The sequence below is a fragment of the Spermophilus citellus genome, assembly GCF_964194105.1.
Source record: "Spermophilus citellus genome assembly, chromosome: 6".
Taxonomy (NCBI): domain Eukaryota; kingdom Metazoa; phylum Chordata; class Mammalia; order Rodentia; family Sciuridae; genus Spermophilus; species Spermophilus citellus.
In genome coordinates this window covers 80994237-81022033 of record NC_138187.1, presented here as the reverse complement: position 1 = coordinate 81022033, position 27797 = coordinate 80994237, and the positions used below count along the sequence as shown (strand labels likewise).

General features: G+C 40.8%; 1 protein-coding gene across 23 annotated transcripts in view; it reads right to left on the bottom strand.

Moving 5' to 3' along the window:
- Positions 1–27797, bottom strand: part of KIAA1217 — a 406156-nt gene that overhangs the window by 58250 nt on the left and 320109 nt on the right. For 19 of the 23 annotated variants that reach the window (XM_081297957.1, XM_081297960.1, XM_081297956.1 and 16 more), the window contains one exon: positions 6687–7519. In XM_081297957.1, the coding sequence (XP_081154083.1) occupies positions 6687–7519 (833 nt within the window). Of the gene's footprint in view, positions 1–6686; positions 7520–10167; positions 10274–13266; positions 13424–15112; positions 15585–23512; positions 23572–27797 lie in introns of those variants that run through there. The other 4 variants (XM_081297968.1, XM_081297962.1, XM_081297964.1 and 1 more) reach the window with 4 other exon arrangements.

The window sequence follows — 27797 nt, the reverse complement described above, 5'->3', positions numbered from 1 at the left end:
CACGTCTAAGTTTCTTGGTTTCCAGAAAAGCATCCAAGTCCACAGCTAAACCCATAAGAAGAGCTTAATAAACATTTACTGATCCATAATCAGAGTTTCCTGAAATAGCAGTTCAGGAAAGAGCTGGGTCAGTCGGGTATTATCAGATACCCAAACAGGCAACCTAATAATTTCAGCCAAATCTGTTAGGGGTCTTTATCATCAGTCATATAGCTCAGAAGCAATCTTAAAAGGATGACTCACAGCTGGCTTGTCTTTTTGTCCCTGGACCCAAAGGGATGTACCACTCAAACTACTTTCCTGAAATGCACTTAAAAGTGCTTTTGATACTCTATTCTAATTCGGATATTTAGCACACTAATTCCATTCTCTGTTCAAATTAAATTTACTTTCTCACTACCCCTATGCGACCATTTTGCGCTTTTTGATATTATATTTAAAAATAGGCCTCCCTATCTCTTCAGGCAGTCCTCTGTCCTAGCCATCTCTGTGTATTGATCTCCTGTTAGCATTTAGTAGAATGCTCAAAGTAGGAACTCTTGGGTTCTTGGTATACTTCACGTACCCTCTGAAGTAGTTACTATTATCATCTCCATTTGCAAATGAGCACAGGGAGGCAGAACACAATTCCATAAGTGGTCAAAGACATTAGGAAAAAGTATCGAAACTGGGATTTGAACCCAGGCAGTCTGGCTTTGACATCTACTAGAAGTTACTGCTTCTCCATAAATGGTTGCTGAGAGATCGATTTACTTTACCAAGAAGTAAGTTATGGCAGAATTGAATTAATAATTGGTGTGATTCATGTCTTATGAATGTCATAATTTGCATGGCTTGAGCACAGGCAGTCTTTCTCTACTTCATTATGTTTTTTGAAAATTCCATTTTTTTTTTTTTTTTTTGAGAGCCGTGTTTCTTAACCAGGGGCATTTTACTCTGGTGGAAGGCATTTGACAATTTCTGGAGACATCTTTGACTGTCAAAGACTAGGGCAGGCTTAGGGCATATTTTGCTCCTGGTATCCAGGGGGTCAACCAAAGACCTCAAGGCCAAAGAGGCTGCTGCTCAGCACAGGTCACCCTCCTCCCCAGGCCCTACAACTCATCAGGCCTGAACTGTCAACAGCACAGAGTCTAAATAGAGCGATTCCAAGTTTAACTACTTAAGAGATCTCTAATGTGGCTCACTTTTGACTAAACCAAGGAAAGAGGTAAAAAAAAAAAAAAAAGCAATAATTCTTTTTGGGTCATTCAGACTGCTTTGTAGCAGGGTAAAGCATAGCTTAGAAAATCTTCAAAGGTCTGCCAATCACCACGGACATTTTTAAATGATAGAAACCCAAATTTAGGGCTGGGGATGAGGCTCAAGCCGTAGCACGCTCGCCTGGCATGCGTGAGGCCCGGGTTCGATCCTCAGCACCACATACCAACAAAGATGTGTGTCTGCCGAGAACTAAAAAATAAATATTAAAATTCTCTCTCTCTCTCTCTCTCTCTCTTCTCATTCTCTCTCTCTCTTAAAAAAAAAAAGAAACCCAAATTTAGACTTTCATCCAATCAACTGCTAAACCAAGGATCCATCCCACCTCTCAAAGCTACCATCACAATAACATTTAATCCTCATAAAATGAGAAAGTGATATAAAATGATTAAAAACAGACACACACCGCCAATTAGCAGGCAGGTTTCCTTTTCTACACACAGCTTTCCTTAGTCTTCCTAAACAACCCAAAACAAGAGTTTCTGCTCGATAAGTCTACACTGTTGCAAAAATCCTAACGAGTCTCATGTGGCTTTTCTTTCTCTAGACACAGGTGCCTAGGCAGGGCAAGGCTTTGCTCTTCAGTGAGCCTCTTTCCTAGTTTGTTGAATTTAGCTGCTCTAGGTAAAGAACAGTATAAAAGTCTGATCTCGGCTCAAGTTTACTGAGTCTGACAAATCATATTTCATTGGGAGGAATCTGCTACTCACTTGAAAAGGGAGTTATTAGTCACTTTGCAATGAGCACTCTTGACTTTTGAGAGTTATTTCAATAAAAATATTTTACACTATATGATCCCAACTACAAAGAGAAAATAGCAAGACACAAATGTCCTCAAATTTTGGAATTCTTAAGAGCTGTTTTATATGCCACGGGTAGAAAGCATGATGCTGTTTAATGAAGTGATTTCATAACGGGGGGAAGACAGCCTCACGTGCTGTCACATGATGTCTCTCTCTCAGCATCTCTCATGGTTTTTCAGACCCACTTTCTTCTTGAAGAACCAGGTGAAGGGTGTCACTCGGGTACAAGCTACTTCAACACTCAAGGTTGTCTTATTTCTATAAGCTCAGACATGAGAACTGCTGTCCTGAAAGTCACAAGTGGCTGTGATCTATTACTTTACCCAAAAGTCCCCGGGCTCCTTGGAAGGAGAACCCCAACATCACATCACACATCACTGCTTTTTCCAGATCTTCTAGATAGTATGGGTCATTAGCAGATGCTTCTTGAAGCACTTTTAAAAAGAAAAGATGCCAAATTCATTAGAACAAGGCACAGGACTAAATATAAGAGTCGAGATTATGCCATTTAGTCTTTAGCTCTTCATTTCCATGTCAACAGACCTGTTTTAAAATCGTGTTTCTTCAGACAAGCTACTGTTGAATGGCTCTTGGGTATGGATGTGAAAGAAAGAATTTTTCTCTCTGATTTCTAACGTCCTGCAGTTATTTGGGTTATTACATGGAAGTGCTCTTTGGAACAGTATTTGAATCCAGCAGTGCCCAAAAGAAAGCAGAGCTACAGATTTCTCAGTCTCCCTCCTGTGTTTTTTGTAGCTTCACATCTTAGATGTAAAATTTCACTTGAGAGTTTCATATAAAAAGCACTCTAAGATTTATTTGCTTTTTAATATTATGAAATTGCAACAGAAATTGGTTTGGCACTTTATACCCTGTACTCATGGAGTTTAAGGGGTTGAACACTCTTTAAAAATACTTACCCAGATTAAATATTTCTAAAATAACGTCATGGGATAAGCAAGACAATGTACTATAATTTTGTACTGCAGTAATTGTTTCTGGTGTTCTTATTTTAATTTTTTTGACGTAGTACTCAGATGCATTTTTTTTTTAAAACAAAATCTATCAAGAACGTTCTCTTCCTTCTTTCCCCACTTCTGCATAATTGTGCTAATATATTAGCTAGGGCAGTTATGTTTTAAATGGCATGTATATATTTAGAAGTATAATTATGCAAATTCTACCATGTTTATGATTGTGAATATCCTTTGGGAGCAGTTATTTAGCATCTAGTCCTGAAACAATTCTTCAAGGATTCTGGTTGAAATGCTCAGAATTCACTCCTGAATTCATTTCTTGCTGTGTGAAGGTGGGGGCTCATAGTTTTCAGTCCCAAGAAAGAATACTATACAGTGGTAAAAAGTACAGATTCTTGGACATTTTATGCCACTTACTGGCTTTGTGACCTTGGACAAGCTACTTAAGCTATCTGAGCCTCAGCTTCCTCATCTGTAAAGGAGGGGTGCTGCTAGTGGGTTCTCATGACAAGTACATCTCCTGATGTGTGCAAACTACTTACACAGGCTTGGCTCATTAAAAAGGTAAAATAAATGACACCTGCCATCAATAGCTATAAAACACCCGGCAACCCTGCATTTCAGCCTAACCCTGCATTTCAGCCTAATCAACGAGCTGTTGAAGAGTTCACTGTCAGATTCAGAGGGGTAGCTACAGAGAAGGAAATGTGGCACAAATCCCATACTTTTCCCTTTGTCCCACCTTCTTATCTGTTCTGGAAGTAGTGGGGGGTGGGGTGGGGAGACTGAGAACAAAAGTTCTAGAGTTGAGTTCTTTTGAACAGAAAGTCACTATTTACTCTTGGCACCTGCCTGCTGAGTTGGGGCAGAGGTTAGTCTTTTACTAACAGCAGCTGTTAATCTGTTAAGCTGTATGAGTGTCTGCATATATGTCTGTACCTGTGTCTACGTGCTGTATATCTGTGTGTGTGTTCGTGTGTCTATTTGCATTTGTGTGGTGTATGTATCTGTGTGTAGGTCTGTGTATCTTTGTGGGTCTGCAGGTCTATGTGGTGTATATATGTATCTGTGAGTGTATATCTATACATGTATGTCTGTGGTGCATGAGTTATATGTGTATGTGTCTATATGTGTGTGTATGTGTGTCTGTGGGTATCTGTATGTTCCTCTGTGTATACATATGTGTTTGTGTATATAGGTGTGTCTACATATTATGTCTATGGGCTTGTATATGGTTGTGTTTATGTATATGTGTGTGTCTGTATAGGGCTCTTAGAGAACAGTCTTGCACAAACACCCCAATTCTACCCTTTGGAGCTAAGTTCACTAACAGGTGAGGAGTCACCTAGCCAGATGTATGAGATAAAATTGTTCTGTGCCATTTCATATTTTGGGGAAGGGAAAATATGAAAATGTTAAATTAATTCATAACTACAATCATATGTAAGAACATGATGATAATTATGACAGTGCATTTTAGGTGAACATTAATCTTTTTTGGTCAATGTTTCTAATATTTTTTTGTTTTAGATGTATACTAATTTAGATTTTCTAAACAGGTTTTCTAACACATAAAACAGAACTACATAGAATCTTCTAAGATTTAGCAAAAATGTCTCTGAGGCAGGCAAATCCTTTTTAAAAAGAGAGTGGAGGTTCTAAAAGAATGCAGATGGCACTGAAAGCTCATATCCTTCCATGCTTTGGTCAGGGAGCTGCATAGGAAGACTCCTCAGGTCTGCAGAAGATTCTTGTTTGATTCCCTCCAATAACCAAATCCCTGACAAACACAGCTCAGCAAAGCCTTGAAGTTGTTTACATGTGGTAACTGCATGGATGACACCCCACTAGGCACTGGGAAGGAGGCAAATACCACTTGTTGGCCAAAAATGTACCTAGAACCCAGGGGGTGGACACAGTTAACATGATCCCGGTGGGATAGGGCTTTTGATCTTCTGATACCCTCAAGGTGGGCAGTGTGGGGAGGTGTCAGCATGGTGGGATGAGAGGGAGGACGGATCCTGACTCAACATTATATCCAGAAAATGGATTCATTTTATTATTTTCTGGACCAAATTCTTGTGGCTTTAAATCCCCTCTTTTCAGTGATACACCATTTTTCAATCCACACCTCATAATCCACTGCAGGGGACACATCTGTTACCCTTTCTGCAAAGCACACAGCACAAGCTCCAAGCCCCATGACAGGTCCTGGTAGATTCCTCTCCAGCTGTGACACTGGTCTGTTCTAGCCAGCCACTGTGGACATTCATTCCACCCCCTTCGCCGTCTGTGATTATGAGAAGAGTCCCTATCTTTGATTCTCAGAATTTTCACTTCCTAAGAACTATGAAAAGGAGAGAATGAATATTATTTTCAAATCCTTAATTTTTCTTAGTTCTACCTAATCCAGCCAGTCACCACTGAGGTTTTTTTTAGCTGTGTGAGTTAGAATCTGTTGTTGTCTTAATGACCCCAAAATGTTCATGTTCATTCTTGTTCCATTCTCCTGAAATCTGTCTCTTGTGAGATTCCTTATGACTGAACAAATAAGGAGGGACAAGCTTTTCCTGATAAATTTTGCTAAAGGGGACAGGACTGTCTGATTTCTGTGTGAAAACATTGATGTAGACAGTTCACATTTCATTCACATGTTTGGCCTTCTTTTTATAAGGTTATATAATGGTAAGTGATAATACCATTTTTTTAGTGAGGAACAGTGGTTCTAAGAAGGTTCCGAATGACTGAATATCTGATTCTTATTTTTTACACACCTTGTGAATTCACATATGATGACAGATAAAATGCTTCACCTCTTTTGGCCTCAATTTCCTTGACTAGATTTTTATGAGTGTAATTATTATGTTGACTTCCTTCAACCCATTCAGGTTAGAGAAATTCCCTCTATCAAAATTTGCTTTTCTATTATTACTTTATAAATTTTGGAGGGGTTTCAAAACATGAGAGGAAGGTTCTGCACTGGTGAATCATACCAATATATGCATATAAAAAAGAAATTTAAATACCCAGAGTGCCTCATTCACGAGAAAAGTTTTGCTGATTTTAGCACCATTCCTGAGTGGATATTAAATCTAAACCATTCTATGTTCATGCAAATTCACATTTTATCATCCTACAAGACAGGCAATGACACATTCTTTCCATTTCCCAAAACCAGATGAGAAAACAAAATTGCATTCTAAAAGAAAAACAGAAATTGCCACTGCAAACAAACCACTCACTTCTTATTTTCTGCAGCAGATCAATTACTATGATCTCTTGATCTATTTCTCTGAATAGTTTCTGCTAATCACAATTTTCTTCTATATGATTCAGATTTATACTAGTGATAATGCTGGCAAGACCATGGTCCAGAGACCTGCTGACTGATGGTCCTTGTGGGCACACCTATCCTCTTTACCATGGCTACTGTGTACCTCACAGGACTCCATTGATTCAGAAGCTCTTTGCAGAGAAGGCCAACCTTGGATGCTCCTCTGTGCCCTCAGTGGCACCCATAAAGCACAAGGCTGGAGCTTGGCACTTATTCTTTGGCATTTGTTCTCTCATTTCATTTCTGGAGAGCAGCCCGCCCTCAGCAACACATGAGCACAGACCACCCGTGGCTACCCTTCCCATGCCTTACCTGGTCTCTCTGTCTTTGGGGATTGTAGCAGTGCTGTAGGCAAAAACTTGCTTCTCAACTAGAGGAGGGCCAAGGTCCACAATGCCGGATAATCCTGGAGTGTTCCTGGGCTTTTCAAAATATACCAAGGTGCCTGGTTCCTTTTTAAAGGACTGACGACTTGGCGAGGCCCGGTCTGGCTGCATGGTGTGAGGGGGGCCGTGAGCATTATGATGAGCATGCATGTCTATCATCCTCAGGTCACTGACTCGGTGAGGAGAGGCGGGGGGTGTTTTGGAGCCCAGAGTAGGCAAATGGCTATCTGGATACTTCCTTGGTTTCTGTCTGTACAGTGATTGCTCCATGTGCATTTCTGCTTGCATGGAGGGGTTACAATAAGCACTCGCTGACCGAATCGCTGTGCGGTGATATGCAATGATGTGATCAGGGACATCCAGGGGGTGCCCTCCATGGGATGAGGCTATGCTCATCCTTCCCTCATGATAGAGGTAAGGATCAGCATAGAAACCCTCATTTCTGTACATTGCGATGTTTTTGCTGCTCATGTCTTCATCGGGCTTGACATCTCTTCTTTCTAAGATGGCGCTTGGGCTTGGTGAGATGGATCTGGAGACCGGCAGGCTGGAGAGTCTGTCCCGGGGGATGGTGGCATTGCCAGGAACAACCATGGGGCGAGTGCCCCCATAAGGAATTCTGGATGGGGAGGGAGGCATGGAATGAGGCACAGGAGTGGATGGTGGAGAATTGGGAATTGCATGGGGTGGATGAGCTGTGGATCCAGGTCGAGAGGCACCAGGGCCATCTCCTCTTGCATAAACAATTTCTCTCTGCATCTGAAAAAAATAAATAAAGGAATTAGAAAGTGTACTTTGAGATTTGTGTTTTTAGAGAGGTCTGAGTGTGATGCTGAGATGGGAGATTATCCAGGTGTTCTCGCTGCAATTGCAAAGGTCTATATGTGCAAGAGGGAAGCAGGAGACTGCAGGTCAGGGGTGAGCTGTGATGATGGAAGCAGAGTCAGAGATAGAAAGACTAGAAGGTGCTACACTGCTGACTTGAAGACAGAAGGAGGCATGAGCAAAAGAATGTGCATAGCTTCCAGAAGCTGCAAAAGGTCAAGAAATGGATTGTCTCATATTTTCCAAAGAAAGGGTGGTCCTGCCCATAGGTTGATACTGGCCTGTGAAACTCATTTTGGAATTCTGACCTCTATAATATAATAAAGGTGTGTGTGTGGTGTTTTAAGCTAGGATTTTTCCTCCCAGTGCTGGGGATTGAACCCAGGACCTCACACATGCTAGGCAAGCATGCTACCACTGAGCTACACCTGCAACCCTAGAGTCATCTAATTTTGAGTATTGTTATAGTGACCACAGTGAATGAATATACCTGACATAGAGCTCAATGCTGTGGGGCTTGGAGAGAAAATATTGCAGTGATTTAAATATTAAAATCATTGTTTCTCATAGACTCTTAATAAATGTGGGTCTAATGTATCAATAGTTCTGAAATTGTTTTGTAAAACGTGTCCTGGACATGTATTCCTACTATTAGACCTGGGAAACAGTAATCACCTCTTCCAGCTTTCCAAGCTAATACAATCAACGAGACATGCCTAGAGAGGCAAAGGAGATCCCTGGGGAAGTTTGGGAGTTCAATTCATCCACCAAATCTTATTTGAACTTACGAGAAACCAGACTGAGAAGTTGGGGGAGGGGATAATGATCCTGGAGATAACAGTAAAATTATAGTCAAACTCATAATTGGGAAGCTGAGGGGTAAAGAATCCTGACGGTACACCTTCTGAGGTGCCATGTGGTGTAAGGAACCTGCAGGCACAGCCATAGTGACTAGGGCTTTCTGCTGTCACAGCCTAGTCTTCGGATGTGTTATTCCCTCCCAGTTCAGAAGCTGCCACAGAGTCTCCCACTGACTCTCCTGTAGGAAAGCAATAGCGGAAGAATGAAGTCAATGGGGAAAAGGGAAATGAATTTGTAATTTCAATTACGCTACTGTGTTTAGCAAGGGCCCACATTAAAAAATACAAACGATTCAGGACATGATTTTTGATACTGAAATTCTCTAATTGGCTACAAGGGACAGGACAGACAGCCTTGGCCCTTGCTTCAAGTCCTATTTATGCCATCATGGAAGCCCACATCCCCTATCCTAACTTCCAAGAGGTGTTATAGACAGGAAGAGTATAAATGGTTGTAGAGGGGTTGAGACAGTGGCATGAAGAGAGAAGGGAGCCCTTGAACAAACAAGAATCCAGATGTACTGACAAAAGATAAATGATTGGAAAAGCATTAAGTAGATTCCTCAGAAAATTTGGAATGGAATCACCATTTGATTGAACCACTGAATCACCAGTTATCCCTCAGTATATACCCCAAAGACTTAAAATGAGCATACTATACTGATGCAGCCCCATCAATGATTATGGCAGGTCAACTCACAGTAGCTAAGCTCTGGAACCAACCTAACTGCCCTTGAACAGATGAATGAATGAAGAAAATGGGGTACATATACACAATGGAATATTCACCATAAAGAACAAAACTACGGCACTTGCTGGTAAGTAAATGAAACTAAAATCATGCTAAGTACAATAAGCCAATCCCCCCAAAACCAAAGGCCAAATATTCTCTCTGATATGTGGATGCTAACACACAATAAGGAGAGGGAAGAAGGGAAGAACAGAAGTTCACTGGATTAGACAAAGGGGAATGAAGAGAAAGAAGGGGGTTGGGAATAGGAAAGACAGGAGAATGAATGAGACATCACTTTCTTATGCTCATATATGAATACATGACCGGTGTAACTCCACATCATGTACGACCATAAGAACGGGAAATTATACTCCATGTCTGCATGACATGTCCAAATACATTCTACTATCATGTATTGCTAAAAAGAACAACAACAAAAGACTAACAGTTGGCAGATGGGGGAAAAGAATAGAAAAAACAAAGGCAACAAGAGGAACTTGAAAATGAAAAGGATCTCCCAGCCTTGAATACAAAGAAATCAATTCCTTATCACATAATTTCATTTGTTTAGTAAACAACATTTACCAAGCACTTAGGAAGAGCCATACATTATTGGAAGGTATAGTTCTGAACAAGCCCATAAGTTTCTGCCAGGGACAGGCTGAGTTCTTTTATACACATGGTAGAACACTGGCCAAGAATCAGTGGATCTTCCACAGCTTCCTGACCCTGGGAGAATCTAGCAGTGCAGAACCCTTGACGGGACCAGGAAGTTTCACCTATTATAGTGGATTTCATAACAAAAGTCACTGATGATACACACAAGGTACAAATAGGTAGCAACAAATTGAAGCCCGTTGAGTGTTCCGTTCCTGGGCATCAGCAAATTGGCTTCTCAGATCCCTTAGGATCTGTTTCTGGGGACCTGTTCTGGTTAATCACTTACAAGTACAATTTATCTCCTCTCATGTCACACACAGAGTTCCTACCATCCCAGGCCAGACTGTTCTCCTGTGATATCCTCACGTTGTTCGTATCCCTGGAATTCTGTTCATCTCCTCACCCGTGTGGATCCAGATCTAGGCTCAGGCTCCAGGTGCCCTGGGGCTCCAGCCCAAGCAATCCTCTCCCTGCTCACTTGACACCCTCACGACTCAGGCATGCAGGGCCGTAGACTGGGATGGCCACTCCCAAGGTCACTGGGGGATAGTATACCAGCATGGTTCTTGTTCCAGAACGGCTAGAGCCACCATGTGACAGGTTTTGTAGAAAGTCAGCACCCAGCCTCTATAAATGCCTCTCCCACTCAGTCTTCTACAATGTAGGATTCAATGAAAAGAAAGGGATGGCTCAGCAGGGCTTCAGAGGTCATAAAATGTAAGAAGGACCGGCTTAGCCAGCAGTGAGATATCTGACTGGATTCTCTGTGCAGTCAAACCAAATAAAGCAATAATCAACCAAAATGAACATCAAGATAAATTCATCATATTGATTCAAACATGGCACTTTCCATAAAGCATCATATAGATCACATTGTGCCCAAGACAAGTTAATAATAAATGGCAACTTGTCATTATTGTTATCAATACCCCTGTGTCGTGCTTCTGTCAGAGAGAGAGAGAGAGAGAGAGAAGAGAGAGAGAGAAAAGAAAATATCTCTCCCCTGTAAGACTCCAAATGTCTAGAACCCCTTTGGGTTGAACAATAGTTCTAACCAAGCTTGTCCCTGTTCTCTGTTCTCTTTTCTTTGTTCTGCTTTAGACAACATCTTGGTTTGGGGAATTGTGACTCCAATTAACACTCAGTAGAAACTTTCTTCTTTCTGGCACAATACTAAAAAGAGCCATCTAGATTTCAGGGAGTATAAAACTGTCTAGGAGATAAATAAAACTGTAAAATTAATTTTAATTAATAAAAAGTTGAATATTTTTTTAAACAGCAGAGATATCTGTATGGGTATTTAAAAATGTGTTTGGGGATATGAAAAGAAACGGTGAGGCATTGCATTTTATAAATGAAACATTAAAAAAATTCTCATTAGGAAAAAATTCATTAGACTTTCTGGTGGCATATGGAGACATGATCAAAAAGAAATGTAACAAGCAGTTAAGAATAACTCTGTGACACTGTGTTGTAAATTCATATGGGGAATGTGGGTGATGGTCAAAATATTTAACAGCCAATATTCAGTATGGCATGGGTGCCAATTCAAGCACAATGGAACTTCAGCTACTGAGCATGATCCTAGCCAACAGCAATTGGCATTGTGTACCTGGTGGTAATGCTGTGTATCAGCCCTGCCTGGTCCACTCCAAAATCATAATGCCATCATCCAACAGGGTCATGGAATAAGTCACTGAGTTACTGAGCTATCCACAGTGGAATATAAGCATTCAATTATGAAAAGAACAGGTGACTGGAGCATCAATGTTTCTATCAATCAAGTGACTTAGAAGTCGGAAGTCTTTGACAGAATTCTCCTGTTGATTTGCCAAGTGATGACTGACTTTCCAAGACAGTTTTAAAAAGTGCCCTGTTAATTTCATCTGTGGCTCCAGACCCCAAGAAGAGAATGATATGATTATCCCATTAAGTCATGGGAAATAGGTTTTAAGCCTAAAACTAGATTAATCTCTGAAAATGAAATACCTTGGGTTCATACACTAAAAGGTATGGACCAAAGACAACTCACTCTTAGGGTGTGTCAAAGTCCTGGAAGATGAGAAGAGAGAATCTTCTTCAGGTCTTCAGTGTGATCTCCCAAGGAGGCCACTTGCTAGTCCAATAAAAAGTGGGCCTCCTTGACTCTGCAGACGTTCGTCTGATTGAAGCAGGTGATGAGTCAGAGTCTTATAATTCATAACTTAAAACAACCTCCGCCTTTCGGACTTGTGTTCTTCCCATGTCAATACTTCCTCGAGTGACACACCTACACAATTTTATTTCATTTTTTTTTTTTTAACTATCTGGCTATTTCGTAAAAACATGGCATTAAATACATATTGAGGTTTTCCTGTTCTGGTACTCAAAGTTAGATCTCCTAGGAGAAAATTACATTAATCTCACAAGGTAAAATAAATAAACAAAGCACAAATACACACAAGGCTGAAGATACATATGGAATTGCTGTTCGCCTTAATATATCTGAATTTATTCTGCCATCAGCCTCTCTTATGTCTCTGGTCTCTAGAAATCATCTCCTTGCTCTTAGTAAGTTAAAAAAGTCTCTGGCTATGTGGTATCCTTAATACTTTCTCCCCAGAAAATTTGTAAGATTTAAAGAATTTCATATCATAGCAAGAAAAGAAGATAACCTAAACACAAAAATAATGATTCTTCTGAATTCAATACACATATATATTTTTTTCCTGAACGTAAGCTCAGATAGAATGTGTTCAATTATCTGGCAGTGTAGGAACCGGACTATTCTCCAGACTATTTATTCTCCCTCATTCATATGGTATGTGGGCATCATCTTTCCCTCTCTCCATTACTGCCCAAATCACTACTGTGTCTTGGTTATTTGAGCCCTTCTGGTTTGTATAAAGAGGGAAATTTCCTTCAGAGTCTCATCACCATGGACCTGGGTAGGCGGCTATTGTCTCTGCCCATAACACTCAGCTCAATATGTTTGCCCTATATTTCTAACAGTCTAGGAAATATCTTGGGTGGCTTCATATTAATTATTTGAAGTTTGAGTTAGGAATTTTTATCTACAGCTCTATTTCATTTTCCCAAAGCCCTGTAAGCCAAAAAATATCACTCATTTAGAAGTTTCTTGAAGGTAAGATAAGAAAGAACACCTTAAAATTGTTTCTGGGGAAAACAAAATGTAGCATGAAAAATGTTTACCTAACATCATTTGGGGAAGCTGTCTCATGAATCGTGTCTCTCTGTGGAACATTTAGAATGCAGAGATATATGCTTTGCAGAAAGGGAATATTATATATAGTTTATTGTATTTCAAACCCCACCCTTGCAAGTCTAGAACTTGTAAACATACCACTCCATAAGACCACACAATGAAGTAACTGGAGAAAAGAATTCTTAGGATATACTTTGATCCTGGAAGAATTAAAGCCACTTACTTTTTCTTCAGGAAACCACCTGTATAATTACGCTGTGAAAAAAGCACATTGGCTCAGCTCCCGGTTATGTGATCCCTTTGTTTGCTGGCTTCATCTAAATTCTCAGTTCCACTCTCGGATATCTTAGGCAGCTTTCTCTTCTGATGAAATCATCACAAAGGACGCGGAGATCCTAAAACGTTCCCCAGCTTGAGTGTTCACAACGAGTAAAGACCATTTTTCCTTTACCCAGTTCTCAGAGCGGAGCTGCCATAGGCATGGGTAAAAAGTAGCCTTCCCTATGATAAGCCAATTTCTCCTCCCCTTGGAAATTAGTCACTGAATAACCTCAGCCCACATCCAACCACAGGCTACCGCACGGGTGAGTCAGTCCTTCAACAATTGCTTACAGGGAAAATACATACCAGCAAAGGAAGTCTTAAGAGGCCTAGGTAAATGGGTTAAATCAAGAAAATATTACCAAATCGATTCTACCTAGGTCAAACAGGATCATTTAAACAAGCAAGCCAAGAAACGAAACCATCAGAAAACCCAACCTGCTAATCACTTCCAAAGACCAGCTCTTAGATCAGTTTTCTGTTAAGAGTGCTGCTGTGAAAACCTAGACCGGTACCCCAAACTCATTCTGCTGCCAGACTTTTGAAGTTCAGGAATTGGCAAGTGAAGGAAACCTGAGCTTCTTACCCAGGTTCATAATACTGAAGGGAAAACATGGGCGATAAAGGAGGCTGTCTATTAATTAACCAGCCTGCCTTGACTAAGCTGAACTTTGGGTAGCAGCCATTCACCAGTCCTTCACAACACCGGGTAAGCAACTGCAATCATTCTGGAAAACACGGCTGAAATAAGAAGGGAAGACAGGGCAAGGCACAGCTACTCAAAAGAGGAGACAGGTCCCGGAGCCCAGCAACCCCACCCTAAGCAAGATGGAAGAGGAGCAGACAGGACATTCTCCAGAGACCTCCCCCTGCGCACCACTGTCAGCACAGCCACTCACTCCCAGGGGACGGGGACAAGGAAGTGCGTATCCACAACAAGAAGTGGCTTGTGCAGCTCTCAGCCGGGGGGACAGGTATTAACACATGGTTGGCAAAAATGAGAGAGATGGAAGCGCCTCCTTTGCTTGCAGGTAGGCTGTGTTTTATCCACGTCACACTTTCTGAGTCCTAGGGGACTGAGTGGCACCCAGTGGCTCTCCAACTGGGAATCCTGTGATACTGAGCTCTAAACACTGGGCTGGCCTCATGCCACACCCGACTGCCACGCTCTGGGCAGCCTGTACATTTTTCAAACATTTTAAGGTTTTTGGAGGTTGTTCTTGTTGACCAAAAGAATGCCCTGACGTCTCTTAAGTCCAAATCCAGTCTGCGTTGCAGGCTTTCTTTAAAAAAAAACCAAAAAACTGTTTACTGCCCTGGGATCGCTTCGTGGCCATTAAAGAAGGGGAAAAACTGAGCACATGACATTGCCTCCCTCCTAGGATGTCTCATTAGAAACAATATTTGGATGAAGTGGTTGCAAGAGATGCCGAGATGCCACCTAAGAGGTCGGGAGAGTAGAAGGAATGTGAAAACCCCTGTTGTTATTTTTTAATCTAATCAGAAAGGGTTTGTTATTTCTCACCAGATCATGGGAAGCACAAGCTATCGGGCCGGGGAGGCATCTGGTATACATTTGGCAGGTTTTGCTTCTCCAGTCAGAGGCGGGCTTTCCAGGAAGGGGGATGGATGCAGGGGCTGCCTCCCTTGACTGATGAAGCCACGCTTCCACTCTCCAGCGCTTCCCACAGTCCCTATTTTATGGCACGAGGCGTGCTAACGAGCCGGGCTCTTGGAGCTCGCTTTACCTGCTGTCTGTGACATGTAGGACTGCTTGTTCCAGACATGGGGTGTGAAGTGTCTGGGGCCATGCCATCCCCCACCAGGAAACAGGAGCTGTGAACTCTCCGTGCTGTTTGACCAATGCATCACTCCATGTTCGACACACTATTCTGTGTCATACGCCCCAGAGAGCAGTGGCTTCTTGGACCCTGCTACCACGTGAGTGAGTCGGTGGGTACCATGTGAGAGGAGGTCTGGCTTACCCTCTCCCACCTCTTCCTTCCTGCCCTGTTCAGAGCAATTTCCTTTCACTTTCAAAATGCTCCAGGGCGCTGTGTGCGCAGAGCCAGAGCTGGCATGGCTTCGTCATTACGGAGGGCAGTAATTCACTGTCAGGAGCTTGAAAGCCAGCCCAATCCTGTGGTGAATCAGGATGAGTTAAATGCTCTCTAGTAAGCATGAAGCTCACCCCAGAGAAAAGGGGAGTTCAATATCCCAAGGCCCCAGAGTAGCAGCTAATGAACCAGACATGCTAATTTCCTAAGCAATATCCTGGTGCCATACACGGGGCCCAATGGCTTCACCCGAGTGGAGCGTGCTCTCCAGAGAAGGGCTTCCTCAGACTCAGTTGTTACTACAAAGTTTGGCTCAGTCTGCATACAGTCAACTCCCGACACCCCCATGCTCTGGTCTGATTGCTTCACCAGATCCTTCTCAGCCCTGTCTACCTTGGGATGCAACAGACTTTGTCAAATTACTCTTTCCCAGCAGTGCATAAAGTGTCCTGCTATTCATTTCCCCTCTTCCTTTCATTGACTAAGGCTATAAGAAAAGTGGAAGTAATTTATTTCTTTTGAGTTAGTGTTAAGAAAGGACATGCTAGTAAATATTCAGCCTTACCTCAGTAGGAAATAATTTCTATGCTCTGGGAAGGCCAATAGTGTTGTGAAATTTATTCCTAATTCCCATTTCTTGTTCATTTCTTTATTGATTTAAAAAAAAAAAAACAACTAAGTATGCTAAAAGAAAACCCAAAATGTGCCTATAAACATAATGATGATATTGTGAGAGCAAGTAATTATTATGTTGGACACATTTCAAATGCATCTTGTTTATGCTGTTAAAATTGCAAAGATGGTCATTTGTGAGGTCTTATTAACCTATTAAGTGTTTCATTTGATCATAAATGGAATGTCTACCAGCCATGTGACAGACAGACTGTTGCCAAAATTACTGAATTCTCAGGAAAGAGAGGGTCCAGCCAACTGATGGCTATATATTTAAGATGATAGTTAATTTTCACAAATATTTTGACACAAAGAATTCTGCTGAGTCCTCCAACGCCAGACCTGGTGGAGCAGTTCTATGCCCTACCCTGAGAAAGATCTCAGTCTGGAACAAAATAAAAAAGGAATATTAAATAAATCATTTAACTTCCAAGCCACAATCAATAACTATGCAGAGCCGTAGGAGAGATAAAGAAAGAAGGCTTTCTCTCCCAGATACCTGACCTTCCACTGGGCTATTCCTGTGTTATCCAGGCCAAGGACAATCTCCTTTTGTACCTAAAATAGTTACAGTTTGTACATTCACATCTTGTTTCTAAAGACTTGGAACAGATGGAGCCAACTACTCCTTCTCATTTTTTATCTCCTTGTCTGCACATCCACCCATTTCTTGGATTGAAACAGTCCTCGTATGCTTGACTCCCTTTTATCATTTTTTAAATTTGTTGCTGACATATCATCTATGTTACCAAACTCAAGCTATTCAGTGCCTTAGATATTTTCTTTTGATGATGGGTTTCAAAAAGTCTATTTAGCTCATCCAAGTAATTCTGCAGTATACAATATATGGCTGTATTTACTTATAACACTTTTTATTGTATAAAAAATTTTAGATGCCTTCCCCTCCCTTGGAAATACTCATTATAATCACCCAGCAGTTTACAGTTTACAAAGTGCTTTCAATTTTGATTTTATTTAATTTCATGCAATTTTATTCTATTTCATAATATGCTTATGTGTATCATGCTCACATATACTTATGTAATTATACATCACCTCCTGCAAACACACACTGATAATCACCCACCAGTTTGCAGATTACAAAGTGCTTTCAATTACAGTTTCATTTCATGGCCCTCAGAACTCAGTGAAATACCTACTTACTGCCCCATTTGAATGGTTAGGAAATGAAGCATGGGGAATTAAGTATCTTTCCTCACTTCTGGTAGCTAGGAAGCACAGCAGTGCTTATTCCTAGGGGACACATTCCAAGACCCTTAAATGGTGGATAGTCTCAGCCCTATATATACTATGTTTTTTCCTATAACATACATAATTATGATTCAGTTTAGTTTACAAATTAGGCACACTACAAGACGAACAACAACCATAATAAAACAGGACAATTACAACAATATGCTGTAGTGAAAGTTATTTGAAACTTATGAATTGCTTCTGGAATTTTCCATTTAATATTTTCAGATTATGATTGTGCTCAAGGGCACTGATACTTGGAAAGGGAAACTGCAGATAAGTGGGAGGGCCACTGCAGTGAGGTAGCAAGAACCTCAGTTCCAGGATTCCCACTGCTTCACTTCCCCCACCACTGGGAAAGGCCGTGTCCTCCAGGACACTGTGCGTGTTCTGCAAAGAATCACATCCCAATGCCTTCCCAGCCAGGATCCCAGAGGGGCACCTCTATTCCTGGATTTTGGTGTGCAACATGGAAAACACCCTCTGAGAAGTACCTCTCTTGCTTTGCTCACAGGTCTGGATTTTCACAGCAGAGGAGAAGAATCTCTGGGTGTCTCCCTGGGCATGGCATCTAATTATCCATTTGGTCTCTTGGCTTACATTAGGTTTTATATACTTGTCCAAGTATAAATATATACTTGGTTTAGATATGAACCATATCTAAAAAGCTCATGTGGGAGACACTGCAAGAATTTCTAGAGGTGAAATGACTCAATCATGAAAGGTATAATTTAATCAGAGGATTAATCCACTAAACTGGATTAACTGGGGGGTAACCATAGGCAGGTAGGGTGTAACTGGAGAAAGTAGGTCACTGGGGGCATGCCTTTGGGGTGTATATTTTGTCCTTGGTGAACAGAGCTCTCTCTGCTTCCTGGCTGTCATGTCTTGAGCTGTTTTTGTTGGCCACACCTTTCTACTTTGATGTTCTGTCTCATCCAGAGCTATGAAGTTGGACGATCGTGGACTGGACCTTTGAAACCAGGAGCTAAAATAAACTTTTTCTCCTCTATGTTGTTCTTGTCATCTTCTGGTTACAGCAATAAAGAAACTGACTAAAATATGTCCCCAAATTATATTAGTTATATAATTAATTATATATCATTTATAATTAACTAATAGATGTCACTATATATTATGCTTATGTATATCACATCCATATATATTTATGTAATTACATATCACTCATAAATCATCACTATATAGATGTCACTACATCACTATTAGTTATACATATATATATATGTGTATACACAAACATAAATACATACTATCATCAGTCAGACACTAGGTTACTCATGGCTAATTATCTGGGACACATCTGATTAAAATTCCTTAGCATTATGACCCAATTCTGCTACTGGGTGATATTTCTGGGAGATGCATTAACCACTGCCAGAGGTGCTAGGTCCCTGAATCTGGGCCCTTTGACCATCTTTCTTTTCACTAGGGACACTGATCAAAGTTGATTATGTTGTAAGTGAAGAAGGTTAGATACAGCACTATATAGCTTTCAGATGATTGTGACAATATGAGAATTAATAAAGTACATATATTTTGGTTCAATGATATGACAGATCAAAACTTACCAAATGAGTTGATGATTATATAGAATTTTATGTTCTACAACTGCAACTTAAAGGATGGATAGTTTTCAAGACTCATTAAAGAAAATGATGGTGAACACATTGATGAATGAAAGATGCCAACTTTGAAACCAAATGGCTATCTACAGTAGTCTTCCCCATGCCTGAAACCACAGGGATAGTACCAAACGGTATATATACTACATTCTCCTTATATACATATTTATGATCAGGTTTAATTAATTAACTTATTATAGACCTTAGCAGCCTCAGCATATAGTATTTTTTCTTTCCTTTGATTTAGAACTTTCACTTCTTGTCTTAAAGGAAGCATTTAACAGCTAGCTACCCTTTGGCATATTTAAATAGCCTGTATCACTACTCTTGTGCTCTGAGGCCATCATTAAGTTAAATGAAAGTTACTCAAATACTGTGATGTTTGACAGTTGATCAGATAACTGAGAATTGCTACTAAGTGACTCACGGGTGGGTAGTGTATAGAGTGTGGATACACTGGACAAAGGGATAATTTACATCTTGGAAAAGTGTGGAGATGGCACAAAATTTCACGACACTGATCAGAATGGTATAGAATTAAAAACCTATGAATGGTTTATTCCGGGAATTTGCCATTTAATATTTTGAACCATGGTTGACAAAGGAGCTCCTCCAATATCAGGACTGCTGTTCGTCCAATACCCATTTATCATGGCCTCAAGCAGTCCCAGTTTCTTATCACCAAGTGTTCTCTGGTAGGTTTGTCCCCTACCGGGCCTCCTTGCACCTTCCTTTGCTTTCCTCACAGCTCACCTGGAACCAACTCTGATGATCCAGGTTGTGATTTTTGCCTTTCTACAGGATTCACCCCATTTCTTTCTTCATATTGATCCCAGTAGATATATGCTAGTTCCATTACCACTTATTAGAACGAACATCTAATGCAAGGTGACCTGTGTTAGCAGAGTCTTTTTTTTAAAGAATCATCCATGGATGGCTTCCAATGAAAGGTGTTTCACGGTGTCATTATTTTGATCTTCAGCTGAACAATATCAGCTAATGTGTCAGGGGAACGAAAGAGTATGTGAGGGAAGAGCCCCAGAGGTTAAGTGGAAGACAATAATCCACAAATCATGTCAGCTCAATTTTCCCTCAAAATAAACCTGAAAAACCAATGATGGCTTGTCAAACCAAATAGCCCTTGTGCCATTTCATCCTGGATTAAAAAGAGTCACTTGTCCCACTCATAAAGAAACCTTCAAAACCAGAAGAAATTCCACAAGTATCCTAGGTATATAGAGTATGTTATCTTGAGAAAATCCTTATGGCTCTGACTGGGAATTAGAGCTATGTGTTACAAAGGCTCATAACTGAAAAAGCATACGTTTCCAGTTATCATTAGTAATGAAAAAATCTAAGAGCTGTGGGTTTATAAATTAAATGAATACAGCTTTGAAAACCCATCTGTTTTCCTGGGCTCTAGTTGGAGTCTGTAGCAGACAGCGTAAGAGCACCTGTTTGTTTTTGGACCGGACCAACGGTCCTGAATTCCCTCGGGTATGTCTCTTAGAAGACAGTGCAACATGACGGAGTGGGAAGAATATCAATGGGGAATCATGGAATCTAAACTCTGCTCCAGGTGTTAACGTCAGTTTCTTTACCTATCAATTAGAAGCCTGGTCAAAATTTTCTCTAGGGCCCATTCCAGTTATAAGATTCTGTGGGTTCAGGAGATATTTTCTGAGTGGCTACTGTGTTATGGTTTAGACATGAGGTGTCCCCAGAAAGCTCATATGTGAGACAATGTAGGAATGTTCAGAGGTGAAATGATCAGACTATGAAAGCTGTAACCTAATCGGTGGACGAATCCATTGAAAAAGACTACTGAATTGGGTGATTATAAACTATAGGCAAGGTAGGGTATGGTTGGAGGAAGGAGGTCACTGAGGGCATAACTTTGGGGTTTATATTTTATTCCTGGTGCCTCTATCTCTCTGCTTCCTGGCTGCTAAGAATAGAGCAGCTTCCCTCTACCATGCTATTCCGCCATGATATCTTGCCTCATTTTGGGCCCAGAGAAAAGGAGTTGGCTGACCATGGAATGAACCTCTGAAACCATTAGCCAAAATAAACTTTTCCTTCTCTGAGATGATATTGTCAGGCATTTTGGTCATAGCGATGCAAAGCTGGCTAACATACATTGTGACAAGTCCAGGGGTAGCGCTGGTGTGGGGGTAAGGAGATCTGTAAGACGTCATTCCTACTTTTCAAGAACTTACATTCTGGTAGGGAAAGTAAGGCATGTACATAACTGTTAAAAATAAGACAAAGAAAGAATGAGAGTGATAGACACATACTCTTAGAGCCCACAGAGAATGAGAGTCTTCTGGCTGAGTTAGTTGAGTAACAATAATCCGAAGAGGTGAAATTTAAGTAGGTCATGGATTAGGAGTAGAGTTTCAGTAGGTAAAATAGAGTTTCCTTTCTTAGGTATTCCAGGCAAGAAGGCATGGTCAGAGATAGAAGGTAGGGAAGACCAGCTGCCTGAGGGAATAGATAGACCACTGATAGCATCAGAAAGTTGGTCTAGGTCAGTGATTCTCCAACTTCAGTGTGCGTCAGAACCAGTCAGAGGGTTTACTAAAAGATTACTGGGTCGGTCTCACATCTGATTTGAGAGGTGTGAATGGGGACCAAGAATTAGCATTTCCAACAATTCTTTAGGGGATGCTGCCCTACTGGACCGGGGACTATTCTTGGAGAACTGCTGCTCTAGAGAGAAGAGAGGAAACGCAACGTAGAGTCACTATAAACTCATGATGAGATCTCCATTCTACTCTGGATTTGGCTAAATTCTAGTTCAGGAGGGTGGCCTTATTCAACTTTGGGTTTAGTTCCAGGCAATTGTAATTACTTAGAATTTCTCCAGCGGTAAGTATTTTCACTAAATCTGCCAGGAGAAGATGGAGATGGGGAAGTCTCTAAACATATTAAACATTAATGAAATACTGTATCTCCAAAATGCCTTCCAGAATTAGCTCATTTAATCTCCAGATCATTCCCATCAGATAGATATTATCATCAGCCATTTCACAGATGAACAAATTGGGACCCAGAAATGTCAAGTGTCTTATTCAAAAACAAACAACACGGCCAGGACCTAGGAAATGCCAGAACAATCTTGCATTCTAGTATCAAGAAATCAGTGAGGATGTCCGACTTTCTCTGAATGCTCTTCACAAGAGCATTGGCTTGAGAATCACCGCAGATGAGTATCATTTCTGTCCAAAACCAGGTTCAGAGATAACACCTGCACTGATTGTTACATGACAGAGAAAGGTGAAATGGACCAGCCATATTAATGCTATCTACAAATGGGGGATAAAAAGTCTTCCAGACAATGATTCTAGGGTATGCGTGAGCCCCACAACAGTGCTCCATTTCAAAGAAATACCTTCCCGTGTTTTCAGTTCAAATATCAAGTCAGTCAGCCAGTGAACACGGCTGGGAAATATGAGATGGTTAGCAAAACCACTGCTTCGCCTTATTTGGATAAATAACAGCCTCAAAGACAAGCAGTTTGGGAGTCGTGCATATCCTGAGGCTGAGCTTGGCAAGCATCTCTGCCCACACCCTACCATGCCCTGCCTTGCCCTGACTGGCAAGAGAAGTCTAGCCAGCCACCAACCTGTCCCCACTGAGCTCTGATAATACTGATAGGACCCTCCTCAGAGACTAGGTCGGCTTCCCTGTGTCACAATAGCCAACCGCCAAACTTTGAGCGTTCCTACTCTCTAATGAAGCCCTGCATTCCTGGAACGTACTCCCCCAAACACTGCCCCCTGCAATGGGCAAGATCTCTCTGCCCCACCTGAAGCCACGCATGTGAAGAAAAGGCTTTATCTTCTCTGGAGTGTTTTTCAAAGAGAAGTGGTGCTCCAGGCTGAACCAAAGGTAGCTCATCTCCCCCACTGCCCAACTCAACCTCTAGCCTACCCCCTTTTTCTTTGAATTGTCTTTCTCTCTATATATTTTTGTTTTTGAAAAGCAACATCAGGAAAAATTTTTCTCCTCTAGTGACGATGGGAATATATGAATTAAAATAAACAGAGGGGCATTTCTTCAGATTCGAACAGCAAAGCATTGGCTCCATTTCGAAATCTCTGCTCCAATATAAAAATTAATTTTTAAAAAGTGTTATGGGTGTGCTAATCCTCTTCAATCTTTACTCCTTCCCTCCCTCATACTCAAGGAAGACAGAGGAGCATGGTGGTGAGACAAGCACTGGATGATGAATCCAAAGACTTGGTTTCTCTGTAGGAGCTCCTGTTGGCAGAAATCTCACCACTCTGACTGTGTTCCTGACCCTGAACTTCTCTGAGCCTCCAATTCTGCTGTCTCATTGTTCCAGGCATACCTTTTGTACTTATGCTTCTGGAGCCACAAATCATGATCACATCACTGTGTGTGTGCAGAAATGCGGAAAAGACATACATTCTTATTAACATCACCAACAAATGCTCATGCATTTACTCCATGAGTTTGTGAGTAAAGCCAAAGGAACAAGATGAATAATACCCACTTGAACATGTTCCTAGGGAGAGGAAGAGAATGACACAGTCTCTTCTTGAAGCACAAGAACTGAGGAAAAAATGGAAATTGTGAATGTAGCAGTGTGAGAACACCTTCCTGTATTATATAGCACAGACCTCCTCCTCCCTGAGGACCAAAGTCCAGTCACGTGCCTTGAACTCAGATTTAAGAAGACACTTTTCATCATTCCATTCCCCAATTTACTGACGATTCTGATCTAGTTCTAGCTATCTAAAAGACTCCCTCCCGACCCATCTCATACCAGTAGAGCAAGAAGGAGACTCAAATTTCAATGATTTATAATAAGTATGAAATGAATAATTATCCGCATCTGTGCTTTTTTTCGCCCCCGTTCCCATATCACCTGGGAGAGATCTCTTTGGGAATGAAAAGAAAATTCATGCCATTACTTCCATGTGGCCAGAATAAAGCTTGTAGTTGGTGAGTAGGAAGCTCAATTAGTTCAAGGTAAGTTTTTGGATGTTCTCAGAATTTCAAGAATCATCATCCCTTCTAGACCTATCCCATGTTTATATTCAAAGCCTGGATTTGGGCATTTTGGGGCTTTTTCTTGATTAAAAAAAATGATCTTATAATATTTCTCAAAATAAATTCTTGGCAAAAATAAATTGATTCGCATTTTTAGGGGTATAACAAAAAGTAGAGGTCTAATGTAAATGTAGACTATTTACGCTGAGATGGTGTTGCGTATATATTCATTATATTTTAAATATAAAATTTGGTAAATTTTATATTAAGATGGATTATGTATACAAGTACATTTCTTTTGATAACAATTTTGTGTCAAAATAAAAAATATACAAATTCCACACTGGACTCATTTTCATGCTCTAATCACAAGGGGGTACTGAATAGAAACTTATTAGCATTTTGCTAAATTTCTTCAGATCATTGTTACGAATAATAAAAATACGGAAACATTTTAAAACAACATATTTTAGTCTTAAAATGGTCAGATTAACATAATTATAGCCTTAGGTTGCCAACAGTGCCATGGATCTCATTTTCATGAGAATGTAGACGTTTGCTCAGATCACAAGCTAATAGGCTCCTTGGTCTAAATATATACAGTAAAATCTGCAGCAAATTTCTAAAGCGTTAAGGTCTGAACCCTGGTGATAGCTGGTGAGTAAATTACGCTGCAATGGAGCATATTTTTTTTCTTTTCCTTTTTGCAATTACACAGCTGCTAGGAAATATATTTTTAGGTTTATTTTAAAAGGCAAGGAAAAATGGTATCTACTTGGTGGGTATGCATGCTGAATATTCCTTTAGTCACTACTACAAGATGCCAGCCATGTAGTCTAGATGAAGCCATCAGGCAATGGTCACAAATCCCATGTGTTAGAGGTGGCATGTTTTATGAAAGAGTGTGCAGAGTCGTGTGAGCACACTCTGCTATGTCTGAATTTCCCCACTGTCAATATCGTTGTGATTTCTTGCTGTTTGGGGCTTTGTTTGGTAGCTCTTCCTACTCTATTGAAGGCAAATGAAAAGGGAACAGTTTCAAAGAGTGAAATCAGAGCAAGGAAAAGAATGACCTTTGATGTCATGGAAAAAGAGAAAAAAAATGAAGGGAATGAAATCAAGTGCATGTGTCGATCAACAAAACGAGTCAAACATATTGTCTATATTTCAGGAACCCAGAGTTAGTGTTGCCTGAACAGTAGGGACAGGTCCTCTTCCTCAAACGACACACTGGATATTCACACCTTGTGCCTAGTGGGGCCTCCAATAAATAAATCTGCACAAAAAAATGATGCAACGAATAGCTCCTCTTTTGTGGCAAATAATGAGACACTCAGGTCTTCAGACTTCCTAAAGACGAATTAGACTGGATTTTGACACTAAAGTTGTTTTTCCCACCCCTCCTTGAATCCCCACAACTTCAGTTTCTGCACTTCAAGCATTTACAAGATCCTGTCACCATTGTGCCCATATCCTTACACCAGCTGTACTAACACTCATTTAACCATTTTCTTTAAGTCAATTTTAAATTGACTTTCCTTTTTCTCCTTAACTGCCACAGAAACAACAATATTCATTCACTCTCAGGCTCTTTGTGTGTCTTTCCAAAAAAATCAATAAAAACAACATTATACAATTATTAAAATTTAATAACCACGTTTCTCTGTGGCACCTAAATATCAATGGTTCCAAGTGAAGAACAAATTAGAAAACAGTTTGAGCTTTAGTACATTAAAGTTTCAGAGTGACTGTGGGAGCTATTTGACAAAGCAAAGAAACTGATATTTAGAGATAATACTATAATACCACATGACTTTGTTAAGCCAATCTTGTTTTATTCAAAGTATGTCATAATTTGAAGCAGCTGCTGTTGTTTCAGTTGACTAGATGCCTAATCTCTCTCCCATAAAAATATTGGATAATCTAAATCTAGTTCAAAATCCATTTATTTTTGGTGCAAGCCCGTGTATGTCCAATTAATGGACTCTAGACCTACTATAGGATTCCTGAGTCTTTTTGAGTAAGATAATCTAGAAGAGTGAGACTTGAGCGGCTTTTTGGAAGGGAGGAGGTAACACCTGGCAATTCTCAACGGCAGCAGTGGACGGCAAAGAGAAGTCAAATATACAGCTCTCCTAAGTCCATTAAACAAATAAACCTCATGAGGCCTGGGGAGGAGAACAAAAGCAGGGAACAGGCTAACAGGGCACTAGATATGGGGCTGGTCTGAGGACAGAGGCTTGGGCTGTAGCCCAATTTTTGTCACCACCTTATTTTGTGATTTATTTATTTATTTTGGTCCTGGGGATTGAACCCAGAGGTGCGTCAACACTGAGCCATATCCCCAACCCTTTTTAAAAAACATTTTTAATTTGGAGACAGGGTCTCTCTAAGTTGCTTAGAGCCTCACTAAATTGCTGAGGCTGGCTTTGAACTCGTAATCCTCCTGCCCCAGCCTCCTGTGCCACCAGGCCCTGCTTTATTTTGTAATTTTGACCAAACCTCTTCAACTACTCTGAACCTCCTGGGACTCAACTTACAGGTGAGTGGGTTACCAAAGATGACACCTAATACTCTCTTTCTACCTAGAAAGCCCAATGACTCTCAATAAGTCAAGCCTGTTCACTGAAGGAGCACCAATGATGCACAAATCTAAAGCCGCTCGCTCTGTTTCCTCAAAAGCAGACAAAGTGTCTATCACTCCTGCAAATTACAGGCAAGCAAAGAGATTGCTACCCTATGAGAAAAAAAAAAGCATACCAGGGAGGAATTGTGTTACCAGGAGAAAAAACACTTTTTTTCTCTTTAAAGATTAATACATGATTCCTTTCGCTCTCAAATTTATATGAAATAACATATGCTCACCTGAGACAGTTTGGGAAAAGCATAAAGCAACTAGAAGTGCACTATGGACCCAGGGAACCTCAGCTGATATGGTAGGGAACAGTTTGGTATGATCTGGGAAGGCAAAATCTCGGCCAGATAACAACATGTAGGTACAAGGGATACAACTTAAAAATACAAGGACATATGTTTCCAGTCAAAGGCCATTTCCGTTAACATCTATATTTGTAAAAACAAAGAAAAGACATGTGGCTTGGACATCAAAGGGCAGATGGGTGTGGCAAAACCCTCTCACACACTCCAGCCATGGCTTGGAACCCTTTGGGAGTCAACCCTACCCGATACCTGCTGATGCTCTGTTCCAAGTGCTTACTTGAGTTGTGCTGGTTGTTTAGCTAACCCTGGGATTTATGCTGAAGTGGGGTTGGAAGCAAGTTGCCTTGATCCTGACGCCCAAATTCTGTGTTATGATGAGCAGCTGCATTGCCTGGTGATGCTGTTGGCAGTAATTACTTTGCATCGCAAATCACCAGAGTATTTTTGTTGCTCAGTTGACGTCTCAATCTTCAGGAGGGGGTGGTAAGAGCATTGCTGTAGGGGAAACTCTGGTTCTGAGAAGGCTCACTCAGCTTGCTGCCCTAACCCCAGAACCTTCACCTCTAGCTTTCTGGAACATTCTCCCTGGTCTCCTCCTGAAACAGTGACAGGCGGGCACATTGAGCCAGTCTCCATTCAAAGACACTTTCTCACTTCCAAATCAAGCTTACAAATACTCTCCCTGTTCTCCCCAACACATTTTAAATGAACACTGCAGCACACAAAACAAGAAAAAAAAAAGCAATAAAATCTTCAGCAGTAAAATCAGCAGTTTACCCAAAGTGCTTTTCGCTATCTGATGTTCACTATTTTCATTTCAGTAACTTATAACTAGGTCCATGGAT